At 36.7% G+C, this 17,089-nt stretch overlaps 1 protein-coding gene across 1 annotated transcript in view; it reads left to right on the forward strand.

Moving 5' to 3' along the window:
* Positions 1–16,481, forward strand: part of TMX4 (thioredoxin-related transmembrane protein 4) — a 21,719-nt gene extending 5,238 nt beyond the window's left edge. The window contains exons 2-8 of the mRNA XM_010193016.1: positions 2,379–2,494; positions 8,305–8,350; positions 9,443–9,571; positions 10,508–10,553; positions 12,776–12,877; positions 14,868–14,931; positions 16,201–16,481. Coding sequence (XP_010191318.1) covers positions 2,379–2,494; positions 8,305–8,350; positions 9,443–9,571; positions 10,508–10,553; positions 12,776–12,877; positions 14,868–14,931; positions 16,201–16,481 — 784 coding nt within the window. The remainder of the gene's footprint in view (positions 1–2,378; positions 2,495–8,304; positions 8,351–9,442; positions 9,572–10,507; positions 10,554–12,775; positions 12,878–14,867; positions 14,932–16,200) is intronic.
* Positions 16,482–17,089: the final 608 nt, after the last annotated feature.

A 17,089-nucleotide genomic window follows, 5' to 3' on the forward strand; every position in this document is an offset into this window, starting at 1 on the left:
ATTCCTGAATTCTGTAGTCATCAAATGCTGCATAACAAATGCAGACGTTAAAGCTTCACAAAAAGTGAGGCTGTTGAAGTAAACAACAGTGCAAAAATCTTATGTCTATTGCAAGTTCTTTCTTGTATATGTGGGGACAGGGTGTTTCCTGGCTGGCAAAAATTGAACATGGAATTTCAGGAATGTAAAGCAGATATTTTAAGACTGATTGACTGTGCCAATGTTCAGCTAGAGTGGCTGGGTCTTGTAGTATCATATATGACTGTTGCCATCCCACATCCAAAATTGGTAATAAAAACTAGGAAACCAACAACTAAGGCTTTTTGTGAATTTTGTTATGTTTTGTCACTGCCAGTCCGTGATATGGGTGGATTTTAATGCTTCATTGGGCTAAAGAAAATGTTTATAATCATATGAACATTAGGCATATGTATTGAATATTGAACTTAATTTCATTTAGAAGTAAGGCTCATGAATGTGAAATGTAAACATAAATGTTGATATGGGCCAGATTTCTGTTTGTACCTTAAACAGTCTAAAGGGTATATTAATCTTGAACATCTCATGAAATCTGTTTGATGCATCTAGAGAAGCTGGATTTTGAAAATATTCTGACTTCTTTTTTTAATTCTAGAGCAACATCAACAGCGTTATCTGATAGATGTGTGCAGTTTCTTACCTATCAGTCAAGCTACTGTAATAAAATAATACTCTTTTTAAAATACAATATGTATCAAACTATTATCAAAAGCCCTCTGTAGGCCAGCAGCACAATGGGAAACAGCTCTGCATTCAAGACTTGTTTCAAGCATCTTTTTAAAAGATACTGAGGGGCTGTTTCTTGGAAGAATAGGATTTATGTACTGTTTTCAGATACTTTTATGTGAAATGATGTTGATGCGAGACCCCAGACTACTAGCTTTCATACTTAAAATCATAAATATCTAGTTCAGTGAACTACAACACGTATTTTTCAATTGTATTATTTTAACTCCCAATTGACAAGATTTCCTTTTTTAAATACTTATGTTTCAAAACTACCATAGAGCACTCTGGGTACATTTGATTCTACATCTTCCGTGAGAAATTACCTGGTTTAGATTCTGCTGCATTTGTGTGGAGCATTTGTGGATGACTGGGGAGATTTCTGTCACAGCCACTAAGAAAGTTAGCATTCCTGATCAGAAGACAGCCAGATGGTAGAAAGTGCGGCTTTTTAGGCCAGATAGTAGTAGTGGCATACAAACTGCAGGAGTAAGGGAGTTCCTTGTAGAGGATCTTGGTTAGTGTAGTGGTTATGTTGGCTGCTGAGGATACTGGTCTTTGCCCATGAAGAAATTAGTTTCTGTTGCTAACAGTAGCTGGGGAATGTGGTAGTATATATGGAGTACTGTGAGAAGTAGTGTGCCACTAGACCCACTGCTCTTGGTCCTTTTGATTTTAAAATGTCAGAAACCGGCATATATGCATTTCTACCTCCATTCTCCCAATAAATGAGGTTAAACCACATAAAGGTATTCTTTTTGGTTTGTAGAAGATCAATTCTGTGGATGGGCAACTGCTGTGTCTCAGTTATGTGCTATACCTAGCTGTTCTGGGTTACTCGAATTGCATAATTGACAGACCGTTGCAAGCTGCACAAGTTTGCTGCAGGCTTTGTCAACCAAGTTAGGGTAAAATACATAATGATGGCAGATGGGGTTTTATCAGCATTTAAGCATTATCTGATATTATCTTTTCATACTAGCTGTTCTGTCTCCTTGTTGTTATTATCTGCAAACTTGGATTATTCCAACTGGTAGTATAGAAAACTCAGCTTTCCAAACATGCTTTATTTTATTGAAATTACTTCTGAGAAAAACCCAGACTTGAGAAAGACAGGCAATTGAGCAGTAGGGATTTGACGTGCATTCTTTTTAAATCTCTGAAGAGTGCTATCAAAAAGGGCATGCTTTGATGTATTGAGCAGTGGGCTAAGACAAATATAATTTCTAGAAGTTCTGAGGTGTGGGAAATCAATACAAAATGTTATGTTGAATGGTATGGCTTCAGAGGACAGCCTGGCTTCAGTAATTCAGATAGCTGCCATGGAAATGGACTTATTTCATATGTAAATAGAATAAATCACAAGTGGTGAGAGGTTTGGATATTAATTTCTCAAACCTGTGGAGATTTGGTTTTGTTTTATTAACATGAGGAGGAGAGTGTAGGGATTGATAAAAAACTACTTGATTATCTTATTCAGTAGACTCGATTAAGAAAAACTAGTTTTTTTTCCTGTGTGATTGATGTGCTTGTATTTTTACTGTACAGTAAATCAATTTGAATGTCTATAAGTGTAAGAATATTAAAATATTTAACCTGTCTTCTCCTGTTAGCTATGCTCCTTGGTGTCCAGCTTGTCAACAGATTGAACTGATATGGGAGAGTTTTGCAAAGGAAAGTGAACATCTAGATATCACTGTGGGAAAGGTGGATGTCACTCAAGAACCAGGTATAGTATGAAATAGACTGCTTTAATAAAAGGAATTAATTATTCAATCTAAGTACCGCTTAGTATCTGACAGTGTGCTTTATTTTACTGGAGTATCTGGGATACTAGCCAAGTCAGAATACAGGTTTTTAAATAAAAATAATGTTATCCACGTTTTGTTTCTCTATATAGCTCATATCTGTGAGCCAAAGTTTATAAAATCAATTTGAAGGATTAAAGAATTGGAAGAGTGATCTAGTTTAATACTGTATTAAAAGGGACTTATTCTCTATTTTAACCTACTTCACTGGAAGCTGTTGCCTGTCATTCATCTCTCCTGCAAACTGTCTGCAGAAGAATCCACTTCTGTAGTCTCCAGTTCTGAGTTTCAGAGTGCAGTGTCATTACCACAGTGTGAGCCTGCATTAGGAGGTTCTCCACTGTTTCCATGATGGTGCTAGTGTATTGTCTTGTTTAATTGTAGTAGTGCTTTAAAATACAGACGTTGTTGTTTTCTGTTGGTGATGCACATATGAAAATGTTTTACAAAAAGGGTTTCCTAACTATTCACAGAAGCATGAATACAGTCTTATTTATTCATTTGGTGACTCACTTCAAATTCTGATTGTGTGTTTGTGTAAGGAATACCAATATTGTTTAAACTTGTGGGTCTCTTGGGAATGCTTCATGCTTGTTTTGGCTTTGGGGGGATAAAAGATTTTATCAGCATTTTCAAGACTGAGTTAGGAAGAGATGTTACTAGAATAAAAAATAAGCTTTACTGATTTTTTTTTTTCTCCTTATGAAGTATGTGGAAAATATGTCCATTTTATTATTTGAAAACATGTTGAACATGTTAGCTTTATCAAGTTAACAGCAGGGAAATTACTTAAACTCTTGTCTCAGAGCAATTTAAGTTCATAAGAAAATGCCAGCTGCTCTAGACCTTTTGTAGGTTAATGTTTTGTTAAAAGTTTAGAAGTATACAAAAACTGTGATGCCAAAAAGCTCTTGATGCGGGACTCTCCTCTAGTGCATATACGAATTGTTAACAGTTTATTAAACAGATGAGTTTGAATATTATTTTTTTTTCATAGATATAAACTTGGCTTCTGCACATTAACAGAGTAGTGGTTATTCTGGAGTTAAGGCTGCAAATGGTGATCCATTATAATCCTATCTTGTTATTTTCTCCCAATTAGGGATTCTTTCGTTTATGCAGTATTCACATAAAAGGATTTCAGTCTTGATTGTGGCATTTGACTTTGACTAACTTAAAAATGCATTTTCAGAAGTGAGACTGTAAAAATAAAATATTTGAGAACTCAAGTTCTTTCTGGTAAAGAACTTGAATGGAAGTATTGGGAGCTGTGAAGGGGTCAGGTACTTCATATTTATTTTGATCTAAATTTTTCTGACTGCTGAGTGATACCAGATTCTTAAGACCTTAGAGGTGACTTTTAACCAGAAGTTCCGTAAGTATTTGAATTTCTAATGTTACTGAGAGTCTTGACCTCTGAGGATGTTTGACTTCTGCAAGTCAAAGGACTGATCCAAAATGATGAATTTATACTAAAGCATGCATAATATACCTGCAATATCCAGTTCAGCACAGAACAGGAAAACTGTAGCCACTTCTGAAACTAATGAATACTCAAACTTGAAAACAAAAATTTATTACAGATTTGAGCTTTGGTACTGATGTGATTTTGAAGGGATATGAGCTCCTTTGGAAGCTTTGCAAAGTGATTGAGGAATTTTTGTGATAGGCTTATGCTTCAGCCTTTCAGCAGGTGTGCTTAAATGCTCTCTCCTGTTCTGGCTTGCACAATGGTACCTTAATTACCTTTGGTTATGTCACCCCTTCATCAAATTGAAAGTAGTCTAAATGAGTTAAATTAGGGGAAAATCACTGGATTAGCGCAGAGTTGCATAAAATTGCACTTCCAAAACCTGCAGGAGAAAGTAGCCATTCATGGTGCTTAATTACAGCAGATGACCAAAGAATAAATCCACCAGAGCTGTAATGGGTTTAAAGCACATGTCTGCCGCTTTATGCACTAGTCTTAAAGTACTTATTCTTTCTTCATCTTTTCTATTAAAACATTCAATATTCCTAGAGCAAGTAATGAAGGCACTGCCGGTTCTCAAATCTCTGTATATTTGTGGTGCCTTTCTTAAGTTCTCAATCACAACACTTACCTGGGATTTAAAGCAAAACTTACTGGGTCTTCTGTAATCTCTGAGTAGTTGTTTGATAAAAGCAGCTGTCTTTTAGATGGCATCTATATTATCTGTGTATTTTGTGGGAGGGGGGTGTGTGCTAATACTGAAGTTTTTTTTCCCATTCTTGATTATCTGTTGACTTTATAATGGACGAATGTCAGTTTTTGATTTGTCAAGCAAAGACAGATGCTTAACTGTATTTCAAGTTAAACTACTAGTAAGTTCAAGTTTGTATTAAACACACAGAAAATCAATTTACTCTCTTAGCATTTTTGTAGCTGCTTCACATCCAGTTTTACTGATCTAAGGAGGTACCTTAGATAAGCAACAAACCACCAACTAAAGTTTTGGGGATGCTTAGATGCATTTTTGGCAACAGATTTTATATTTTATAATTTATAGATATCGTTGTTCATTCTGAGACTGTTGGTACTTGCTCTAGGATAAGCCACTGGTAAGAGAGATTTAAACTAGCTTTTTTGTTTTCTGTTTGTCTGACTAGCATTTTTAAGAACTTCAGAGCATCTTTCAGCGTTCCCATGACTTTCTCTGCTCTTAAGCTTATTAATGTTCTTTATGACTCTTAATCAAGTTTTCACTATAGTGAAAACTATAGTGCTTTCTGCTTGATTAATTCTACTGTTAAAATTTTGGTTTTGTTTACTTTTTATGTCACTGTGCTGGCACTGCTTTAAGCTGTTTTATTAAGTTTTCCACCACCTTGCCTCTCATAGCAATAAAGGCAGAAAGCTGAAAAGTTGAAATGAAGATTACTTCCTTTTTTGGAACTTTAAAGATGCTTGCACTTGGTTACAAACAAAAGCCTCCACAACCGTTCTTTGCCTTTTCCATAGGGGAATTCACACTAGGAAAAACATTGCTGCTGAAACTTTTAAAAATACCTGGCTTAGTATGGCTCATCTTTGTATCTGAAAGCAGTAGCTCTCTTGCTACAATACTTTTCCATTGCTAGCTTCCTGGTGCCAAAAGGAAGCCCTGTTCAATATATTCATCAAGGACCCAAACTATGAGACAGAGTGCACTATCAGCAAGTTTGCTGAGGACACAAAACTGGGAGGAGTGGCTGACACTCCAGAAGGCTGTGCTGCCATTCAGTGTTGAGCAGGGAGGAACTTAATAAAATTCAACGAGGGCAAGCATAGAGTCTTGCATCTGGGAAAGAACAACCCCAGGTACCAGCATAGGTTGGGGACTGACCTGCTGGAGAGCAGCTCAGGGTAAAAGGACCTGGGAGTCCTGGTGGGCAGCAGGATGACCATGAGCCGGCAATGTGCCCTCGTGGCCAAGAAGGCCAATGACATCCTGGGGTGCATCAAGAAAAGGGTGGCCAGTAGGTCCAGGGAGGTTATCTTCCCCCTCTACTCTGCCCTGGTGAGGCCACATCTGGAATGCTGCATCCAGTTCTGGGCTTACCGGTTCAAGAAGGCCAAGGAACTACTGGAGAGAGTCCAGTGCAGAGCTATTAAGATGAGGGGAATGGAGCATCTGCCATATGAGGAAAGTCTGAGAGAGCTGGGTTTGTTTAGCCTGGAGAAAAGGAGGCTGAGGGGGGATCTCATTAATGCTTACAAATATCTAGAGGGTGAATGTCAGGAGGATGGGAGCAGACTCTTCTCGCTTGTGCCCAGTGACATGACAAGGATCAGTGGTCACAAACTAGAACACAAGAGGTTCAATTTAAACACAAGGAAAAACTTGTCTCTTGTGAGGGTACCAGAGCACTGTAACAAGCTGCCCAGAGAGGTTGCGGAGTCTCCTTCACTGGAGACATTCAGACCCTGCCTGGATGTGTTGCTGTGTGATCTTCTTTAGGCAATGGTGATCCTGCTCTAGCAGGGGGTTTGACTTAGATGATCTTCAGAGGTCCCTTCCAGCCCCTGCCATTCTGTGACTCTATGAAAAGATACTTGCTTTATTGAAAGCTGAGAAAGGACTTACTTTCTCAAAAGACTTTCACGGAGCTTTATAAAAAGAAAAGTTAAATGACTGATTTGTACTCTTTACGTTGGTACTTTTTATGAATCATAATTGCTGGCTAGAGGAATGTAGCCCTTACTAATGGAGTTAGACTATGTATCTAAGGGTTAATAACATCTAAAGTTTGGGGGTTTTTTTATTCTGAAATAGACTGCATTAGTAGCACATATTTAATTTCTGCAGTCTTAAGTTGGATGTGTTGAATAGTAAATAATATTACTGAGCACTAAGGCAAGTTCTTCCTCTCACTTGAAGGTTTTGTAACTGTCAGGAGGTGTCAAATAGCCCTGACTGTCCTCAGATTTGGAAGCAGAGGGAAGAGGCTGATGTCTTCACCTGACAGCTTAGCTAGTTGAGTCATGCAGGCTGCTTCCTTATGAGATGTTTGGCACCTTTTACCTTCACAGCTGATATTTGTAATGAAACTGTACACTGGGAGTTCTTCACTGGTGTACCTAACACAGCAGTGAAGCTGGAAGCACTTGCACCTATTACTCTGTAGTAGTACTGAGTGCAAGGCCAGAGAACTTCAAATGCCTTCTGCCCCGCAAGGTGCTTTTTGATGATTTGGATAACTTGTGTCCTATGAGTTGCATTATGTTGTCACTGCCTAGGGTGATTCTTTTAAAAGGGTTATTATGTAAAAATACTATTATTATTTGCCAGTAAGTGAAACACCCACTTTCAGTGTTGGGATCAATTCCAGTCAGCCTCTTGAAGCCCTACTTCAACCTTTCTTTGTCTTTTCTGCTGTCTTTGCTGAAATAACCCACCTTCCTGGATGGTGCAAAAAATACTCAAGGCTTAAATTTGCAACATTTTATAGAACAGAATGCTGAGACATCCCAAGCTTTATGATTGATCTGTTAGCATACCATTTGGCCTTGAGAGAAATTAAATATGGGAAGGAAGGATAAGAACCCAGAAACGTCATCTTACAACAGTCATGTTTGAGAGAGATTGAGCCTACCTGCAGGATATACGAACAGACAGTGCAGTTTATGTGGAGTATTTGGAAGCAAACAAGCAAATGTGAAGATAAATTTATTAATGACTTTAAGTACCAGAAATCTGAAATGTACAGCTCTGAATAATTTAAAATCAGCTAGAATATTAGTTAAAATCAGGGACCAAAGTTTGTAAGCCATTGTTGTCACTGCTATTGTTAGTGGCCCAACTTTCTGGGTGAAACAGAGGTCATCTGGATGAGGCTGTGCACAGACACAAGAACACAGCATCCTGGAATATGGGTGCATTTGTGTGGCTCTTATTTCTCTTATTTGGAGGGGCACACTGCTGGTCTGGTCAAAAGCTTCAGCTGTGTGCAAATACTGATTAAAGAAATCCATGTATAAAAATTACCTTGTAGTAAACCTTCAAGGTCAGCATTTTTCCTTAATTTGTTAACAGCATTTAGTACCTGTTACTGTTTGTAGTATTTCTGAAGACAAACTGTTAACCCATATTTTCGAAACAATAGTAAAAGCTATGCAGTCTGCTGCTTTCTAGTCTACAAATACAGATCTGTAGGTATTTATAGGTAAGCCAGAATGAGAAGTTTCAGTTTTACTTAACCATTTGATGTGTTTTTTTTCTTCCCTTTCTAGGCTTGAGTGGTCGTTTCTTTGTCACAACACTACCTACAATTTACCAGTAAGTGTGTCATACTAAGAACAGTTGTCCGTTTCAGTATGTATTATTTTTCTTGTCCTTTTTGAATAGTGGCATGGAAGATTGTAATGAACAACTGGCTTACTTCATTTTTGCCAGTCTCTAAAATGTTTCTCAGGAAATCAGTGGACTTAATGAACAGAAAGTATGTATTTTTAACTGGTGGTGGAAGGTTCTCCTACAAACAGTTTTGTACTTAGATAAAAGTAATGCTTTTTCAGTCTGGAAACAATATTTAATAACACTTGTAAAAACTGGTGCAAGTTTGTGATATTGCCTTCTAGAAATCTGACCATATGTGAGCAGACATGCTTGACCTTATACAAGTGTTACTAAAATTTCTCATTTGAATAGTAGACTGGATAGGTCACATGTAAAACAGTGCGGAAATTTTCTATTGTTTGCTGTGTTGCTTCTGTTACTGCTTAGAATTCTTCATTTGTTGACTCAGTCCAAAATGTAGCGTTGACTCCTGCTTGTCACTTGTTTTAGACTGTTAACTTTGAAACATAAAGGAAAATGAAGGATAAGTGACTTTTGATTTCAGTGCAGGTTATTGTTGGAGCTTTGATTGTATGATCAAGTCCTCATCTGAGGCTTTTCTTTAGTTAAGGGTCTTTACTAAGTTCCATAGTTGCCAATACTGTTAAAAACGGATCAGAAAAGACATTTACTGTATCTCTTCTCTAATAAAATATCATCCTTTAAATATTGAACCATTTATTAAATCATTGTGAGTTGTTCATATATACACACACACATATATACATATGCACACTTTAAATTTTATGTTGTCAAAAATGTTTTGTTCGTTAATCTCACACTTTTTATTTGCTGTGGTGTTAGTGAATATTTAAGAAAAATAGTTTTAATAAATGGCAAAAGCTCAAGGTGTTTGAAAACTGAGACCTTCCATCATGGATTGCAGTTTCAAAACATACTAAAAATGCTTAGGTGTTCAACTTTCTGAGCAAGTCAAACTTATAATGTGTATGGTTTTGGGTTTTTTTGTTTGTTTTTATCACAGATACAGTTTAAGGGATAGCTGTGTTTGTCTGTTTTTCTGTTCTTCAGTGCGAACGATGGAGTGTTTCGCAGATACCGAGGCTCACGGACGTTGGAGGATCTTGAAGGATATGTTTTAGAGAGAAAATGGGAAGCTGTGGAGCCTGTAGCAGAATGGAAGTCTCCATCATCTATAATGTAACACTTTGGTTTTTATTAACAAGAAACATGTTTATAGCCGATTATTCATTAAGAATGCTGTGTTGACAGCTTAAAGACAAAAGACCTTTATACCCTAGACATGTAGGCTTTGCAGAAGCAATCTATATTGACAGCCTGCTTTCCAGTTTCTCACCTTTAAAAGCAGTTTATTTTCTGCATTTGCTTTTGTTTGTGCTTGCTAAGGCATGTTTGTCATCTTGGAAAATATATATAGAAAAAAATACAGCCAGTGAGCATTATGTGTCAGTTTCAGTATCTGCTGAGTACTGGAATCAAATGGATGTTTATGTAGGTTATTACTGCATGACTTCTGGCTACTTGAGGCAGCCTTTAGCTTTAGGGATTTCTTGTTTATTTGTTTACAAGGAAGTCTTGTGTCCTCCCTTGGAATAGGAAACAGTGTAGTGCTTATACAATATATCAGAATTTGTTTTTGGAACATTGAATTTGCTTTGAAATAGTGTAGAGTGTTTGCATGATGTAAAGGATGACGCAAAGATGTGAATGGCCTGTGTTTCATTCTGGCTAAAGCTATTGTGTGTAAATTTGCCAGAGATCCAGTGGTGGATTTTTCATATGGGGAGAGAAGCTACAGGGCTGCATGGTGCTGTGGGCTGGGGAAAAGGTAGTTATGGCTGCACCAGGGTTAAGCTGTGGAATTGCTATTTATTGATTATGCTCAAGTGTTGCCTTTCAAGTCAGTGTTTCAGTGCTTTACACGGAGCTGGCTTAAGTGAACGTGATACAGAGAAAATGTATTTATTTGCAGTAGCTGCCTTCTGACAATTACTAGGGGCTAAATACCGTTGAAAGTCTATAGATAGAATCCCCTTTTGGTTTCTGGGCAATTTGTTGTGTATCTCAGCTCCTGGTCATCTTAGAACCTGTTCCTTCCTCTTCTTTGTTTTCTAGGATGCATGGTATGGCAGGGCTGTTTCACCTGTCTGCATGGATCAGGGTAAGTAACCACATGGTATTGGTTTCCATACGCCCTCATTATGCTTAGAATGATACTCTGTTTATAAGTCAAAACCTAACTGAATATTTTTATTATCTTTTATGAGAGTTAAATTTTCCTTACGTTTTCTGTACGTTGGATGTATAGTATCTTTGCACTACAGATTTTAGTCAATGCCAAAAATGGCAGTTTGACTGTAAAGATTATAATCAATACTGAAAAGTCTTACTGTTCTTATTATGTTGGTGTAATATTAAAATGTATTATCAAATTGTGCTATGATGATAAAGTAGTTATTGGACAGCTGCTGCAAAAATTATTGTTAACATCAGAAATTAATTTAGCATCTACCAGTTTCTCTTACTTAATGCTATTCCTAAAGATTATATCCAGGTTCATTTTTAGAGTTGTAAATCATTGCTCTGCAGTTCATTTGCATCTAGTGTATTGTACAGGAGAAGAAAGGGTAATGGTTTTATTCTTTAGTAAGAATTTCTGCATCTGGATTTCAAACTGTCAACACCATTTGCAGAGGAACACAACAGATTTGGACTGTATTTATCAGAAGTCAAGGAGAAATGCTCAGTATGCTTTGAGCTTAAAAATATTTCAAGACACTTTCATTTGAGAACTGTCAAAGTTTTTCCTCTGCCATGCATATACTGAGAGTTTTCAGACCTTTACCGTTTTGGTCAGGAAGCGTACTCTTCCTTAAAAACTGTAAGCATAGCCAAGATTGAGAGACTGTATGTGATTGTAGCAAACGTCTTAATGTAATGTGTGCTACAAAAAAGAAATGGAGTAGAGGGTTTGAACAGAGTTCATATCACTTCCAGTAAGCATCTGACTAACCCAGAATCAAACAAAACTTTCAGTTACTAGGTGTCCTGTGAAAGCTATCTCTGATTCTTTCTTTCACTGTATAGTATTAAGTTTTTATAGCCTTCTGGTATTTTTCTTCCAAGGTTGTTGTGTAATAATGTTGTCTCTGTCTAGCTTCCTTCCTGAAAGATTAAATGGTCTGGGAAGAAACATTCTCTAATTTGCTTTCCACTTCGATGAATATTTCAGCTGTACATTTCCTCACTCTTCTTGCTGTGCTGTACTTGCATATGCTTTAATAAATGTGGGAAGCTGTTCTGACATTAAAAAATAAAAATAATAGGACCCTGAAATGTCAATATTTAAACTTTTATATGTGTTTATTGTGGGTTGTTTTCTAATGGATATACTCTTAGAAGAGATATAATGTTGTAATTTACTTTGTACAAGACTATCTGACTCCATGTGATGCTTGGTTTTATCAATTGTATTTGTAGGTTTGAATAACAGACTGTAGTTTCAAGGAAATTTTAATATTGTATTTGGATTATTATCTTTAAATTTATAATTGAGATCACTTAGTGTCTGCTTAGAACGGGTGGCTCCTTTTAAGAACTAAGGAGCTTAAATAGTAACTAAGCGGCTTGATTTTGATTAATGAGTGAATTCCCAAATTTAAGTATGTGTTTTGATCTGATACAATTTCTGTCTACCACTCTGCTTCCCAGATAGAATTATGGGGATAAAGCTCTGCTTGAGATTACAGTTTTTACACTTGGTGGTGTGCTTGTCGATAGGACACTTGCTTTTAACCTGACTTGGTTGCTTTTTCAGTTCTGAAATATTTAAGTTCTGAGTTACCCTTTTTTAGATAACCAGCTTCATAGACTTCTACTGGTGTTGTGACAGTTGTTAGCAGGGATGCTTGCTATAGCAAGCTTCCTACAACACAGGCCACAGGAACAAATGTACAGGTTCATGCCATGGGTTCATCTAGCCCAAGTCTGTCTCTGACAGTTGTTGCCTTCTTACAGAATATAAGGATCAAGAGTGTTGTGATACTTTCTTGCATGCTCTGAGGCTTCCTCACACATTTATCCACAGTAAGATTATGTATGGCATTTCCTTAGGAAGGAAGAGTTGTGCATCCTTTGCTTAAAAAGCTTTTTAATGTGAACAGCTCATTAAAGAAAACCAAGAATTAATGGTATCAAAAGAATTACAGTATGACATTTAAGGATGAGTAGGGCTTGAGAGGGAAGACTGTAGTATAAATACTGTTAATTGAAAAGTCTTAATTAGATACCAATTAATGTAATGTTGACAGTAGTATAAATCGTAAGTGGTGTTAGGTGTTCACGCCAAACTCCAGTTATTAAGTATCTTCTTCTCATTTCCAGCAAATTCATAACTACCTCACTGGGACTCTTGGAATTCATGTTTGGATTTCTTATGCAATCTTCATTTTGGCTACCTTATTGATTGGCCTATTTCTGGGTTTGGTAAGAAAGAACATTATTTCCTTTTTCTCAGTTACCTAAAACTTTTGTATTACATTAACTTGTGAAGAAAAGAATAAATTTCACTGATAAGATATGCCGAAGTACCTTATTTTAAATTGCTTTTTAATGATGCATATGTAATTAAAATTCTTAAGCGTTCAGTACTGCAGATCCACTCTCTAGTCTTGTTACTTCTGGTAGAGGTTAACACTGGTTCACTTGGATAAGTTCAGCTTTCTGTGAAAGTCATGCCTCAATTTAAATTTGTTTGGTCCATCTACTAAACAAGTGACTTTTATATTGTTCTTTTATATTTAAGACTTTTTTACTGAAGCGTGTGTCAGAATTGTGTAAAGACTCCAACTTTCTAGAACATCGGCTCTGTTGAGAGATTTTTATTAGCTGGAGTGGGATGGCATTTGTGGGAGTTAGCAGTGTAAGTATGCTGCTGCACGGTTACTCAAAATGAAAGGATGAAAATGTTTTCTGAAAGCCTTTGAGGATTTGGAGGTTTAACTGATTTATCTATTTAAAGACATAACTTTGTGGTTACAGCTTCATCTTAATAAAATCTGACTTCACTTTCTCCCCCGTGATCCTATGGTTTGAGATCTCAGTAGTAGTTGAAAAATCTGACATCTCTTGTTACTAACTGGAACTGCTGCGTTCATGTATCAGGCTTATTCAGCCAAACCTGTTTGCTGTAAATGTGAATGTTAAGGATCATATCCTGAGTCTTATGTGTTTCATCAGTGGGAACAGTTCAAAGTTACTTTATCTGTGGAGCTGGGATTATTTCTTCTCAGAATATTTGAATGGTATGGGTCTATGACCTCTCAAATATAAATATTAAATGAGAAACTGAGCTGGAAAAGAAGATCTAGATGTGAATAGAAATTCTTGCAGACTGGTTGCTTGGTCCACAATCCTGTTCTGCAACTGCAATGACAGTTTAAAACACTTGTGCTGATAACTAGTTTAACTAGCTGCTAAGCTGCTGTTCCACATAAGAAGTGTAAAGGTTGTTTCTGGCACTTGGATCTCTGTCCCTTCAGGTCAAATTATTAGTATTTGTGAAATAAAGAAAAAATGCATGCTGAGTGTGTTTCTCAATAGTACATGGAATTTATTTCAAAGCAGTGTATGTGTTTTTAGGTGAAAATGCAGTTTTATACATAATGTATATACAGGATTGGTACATATGAGCAAATACCTTTCATTATAGAATTTAAGCAGCTGCATTTTCCTAAGTGGTAGGTTTTCATCACCAAATGAGTTCAAATCAAGTTAGCATAGCTAGGAGCAAATGAATATGGTGATTTAAAGAAAAAGCTCTCCTTCTCTGTCCTTCACTAAAAAAAAAAACAACCCTGGAAAAGGTGAAAAAATGTAAAATGAATCTCTCAGCTTTTTCTAAAGCTTTTCAATGCTTGAAATGTATTTCTTTAACATGGTATTATTGGTCTCTTTTTCCTTTGCATTATTCTTGGCATGTGACAGTGAGACTCAAATGTCTTCCTTGGATTTTGATTGCATTTGTTCTACACTAGGCTGCTTTAAATAACAACAAACACAAAAGGTGTAGGTAATACCTTTTGTGTATGAGTGAGCCAGGGCTAGGAACGGAATAACATCCCACAATACAGAAAATCTTGACCAAGATTGTTTCATAAGTTTTAAAGAAGTAAAAATCCTCAACTATTGTCTGGGCCTCTGTTCTTAAAATACAAGCAGTTTCAATAAGGAATAAATTTAGGGAATTAGGAGGCAGAAAATTTGTAGTAGAAAGGATCTCTCCTTCGTTGGTTGGTGTATATACTGAGAATGCACTTTTTTCCATGGGGTTTTTAGCTCTTATCTCTGAGCAAGACTACATAATTTTCTAAATTTTATTGCATGTCTGTCTAAAAAGTATGAGTAGGAAAAGACCTAATAGTGCAGGGCCTGCTGGGATGATTTGCTAATAAATGCTTTATTTTCCTTTACACAGATACTGGTTTTGATTTCAGACTGTCTTTGCCCATCCAAGTCAAGATACAGAGCTGAAACATCTGGTAAGAGCTCTTGAGTGAGATACTGTAGGTTTAAATGTAAACTTGTAGGAGGGAGAGCAATACACTGTCAAGAACTTAAATGGGAACCAGTAATCCAGGTATTAATTTTAGTCACACTGACAAAGATTGATATGTTGGGCTCTAAAATATTCATGACAAAGCATCCACTTGGAGGATAGCAAAGCAGGAAGAAAAAACCAAACCAAGAGTTCTAGCTTCCACAGCTGTGGAGAGGCTAAATGCATTCAAAATGAGGAAGTCTGAAGAAAAGTACTGAGGTTTGTGTATTTTGTGCAGGTGCATATTCCCTAGACATGTTGCTTAAATACAGAAAGGAATTTGCTTTGGCAGGACACTTCCATATCCTAATATGCACTCTGTATATTGCGTTATGAGATGCAACATTCTGAACCTGTAAGATTCTTGATGTAATTTGTGGTTGAGGAAGAAAGGAGATAGGAGTCGAATCTAGAGAGTGCAGGTAAGGGGATGGGGAAAGGTGTTGCATCTCTTTCATATAAAAGAAGAAAACATACATCTTCCTGGCCCTTGGTGAGAAGGCTTCCAAATAGTATTCTGCTCTCAGTGAACATGGGAGGCAAAAATTTGCACATGAAATAAAGTCTCTTGGCAGCAGCAGATGTGTGTTAAGCTCCAGAACACCTTTTGGTACATTTGTGCTACTTAGTGGAGTGAAAACTAATTTCTTTTTTTTTTCGAAATTGTATACATTTGTGTGTATTGGTTTGCTGTTAAAGATGCATCTGTGACGCCAATAAAACCTTAGCCAAATCTAGAATTCAAAGTGTGCAAAATTACCGCCTTCAAAATCTTAGATGTTCATCAATATCAAAGGAAAAACATATCTATGCATACTTGTGCAGTATGCTATCCAGTTGGCTGGTTGACTCAACAGCGGCTGTTACCTGACAGAGCTTACCAGTGTCGCTTTCCCACTGATTTGTTTGATAATTAAACCTCTTCAAGGAGCCAAGTAAAATTGATCTGTCTTTCTTTTGTAACTTGGTGGAACAAAATGAAAGCTACTTGTGCCTGATATGCAGGAAAAATGAATGAAAATGAAAGAGAAATACTACTGAAGATTTATTTGAAGTAACTGAAAAATAAGGAAAATGTGGTCCCGAACAAGTTTTCAGTAGTAACTTTCATGAATATTTCAGATTACATACAGGCTGATGTAACTTTAAAAGACATTGTTCTGAGATTCACTATAACTTCAGTATTTAAAACTCTTCTTTTGTTTAGAAGAAGCAATTACAAAGGATAATGTGGAGAATGCAGCATTAGAAGAACCGGAGGAGGCTGCAGAGCTTTCTGCAGATGATGTGGAAGAGACTGCAGATGTAAAAGTTTTCTCAGATGGAGAAGATGCAGCAAATTCAAGTGCTGATGACTCAGAGGAGGATTTAGCACTTGGAAAAGAATCAGAAGAAGAAATGGAAGACTTAAGTGAACAGCCTTTAGCTGATTCAGAGACTGAAAGCTCAGTAAGACAGCGTAAAAGTCAGGTGGCTGATAATGGACTATAGCTGTTTTGGTGGTGTATTTTGTACAGTTGGACCAAAGAAGTGTTGGACCCTGTGTCTGAAGCTGAAGCTCACACTTGATTTGTTGTTTGTGTTTTCACAAAACTTCTGCTCTGTCAACAGGCTTCTCTTTTTTATGCTAATACTTGCTCATTGTGGTTGTTTTTTAAGCACTTGCTGTGAATTGTGTAACTTTAGCCATGACAATCAAAATAAGTATATTCTATCTGTTTGACATCTTCTAAGAGAAAAGGAGTGTAACAGAGTCTCAGTTTACCAGCTATAAAAGTGATCATCTATGCTTGTGCTCTTTTGTAAGTATTGACCTAAGCAAGATGAGAACTTTTGACTCTCTACAGCAGCTTGGTGAAACTGTGACTTTTCTGTCTGAATATGTTTGTTTCCAAATGCCACAGAAGCATCAGATATGTAGTAAAAGAAGGCACCTTACTAGTCTTCTATTAAAAATCTTGTGTATGATGAGCTTATTTTTATCACTTTCAACTGAAGCACCTTTCTCTTTTATTTTTATTAATGTTTGTTTTGAAAGGTTATTGTACAGTAAGCTGCATTCCCCCAGATTTTTCAGTTTTGGAGGCATGCTGCACAGC

Source organism: Mesitornis unicolor, unplaced genomic scaffold (assembly GCF_000695765.1).
Source record: "Mesitornis unicolor isolate BGI_N332 unplaced genomic scaffold, ASM69576v1 scaffold19740, whole genome shotgun sequence".
Classification (NCBI taxonomy): Eukaryota; Metazoa; Chordata; class Aves; order Mesitornithiformes; family Mesitornithidae; genus Mesitornis; species Mesitornis unicolor.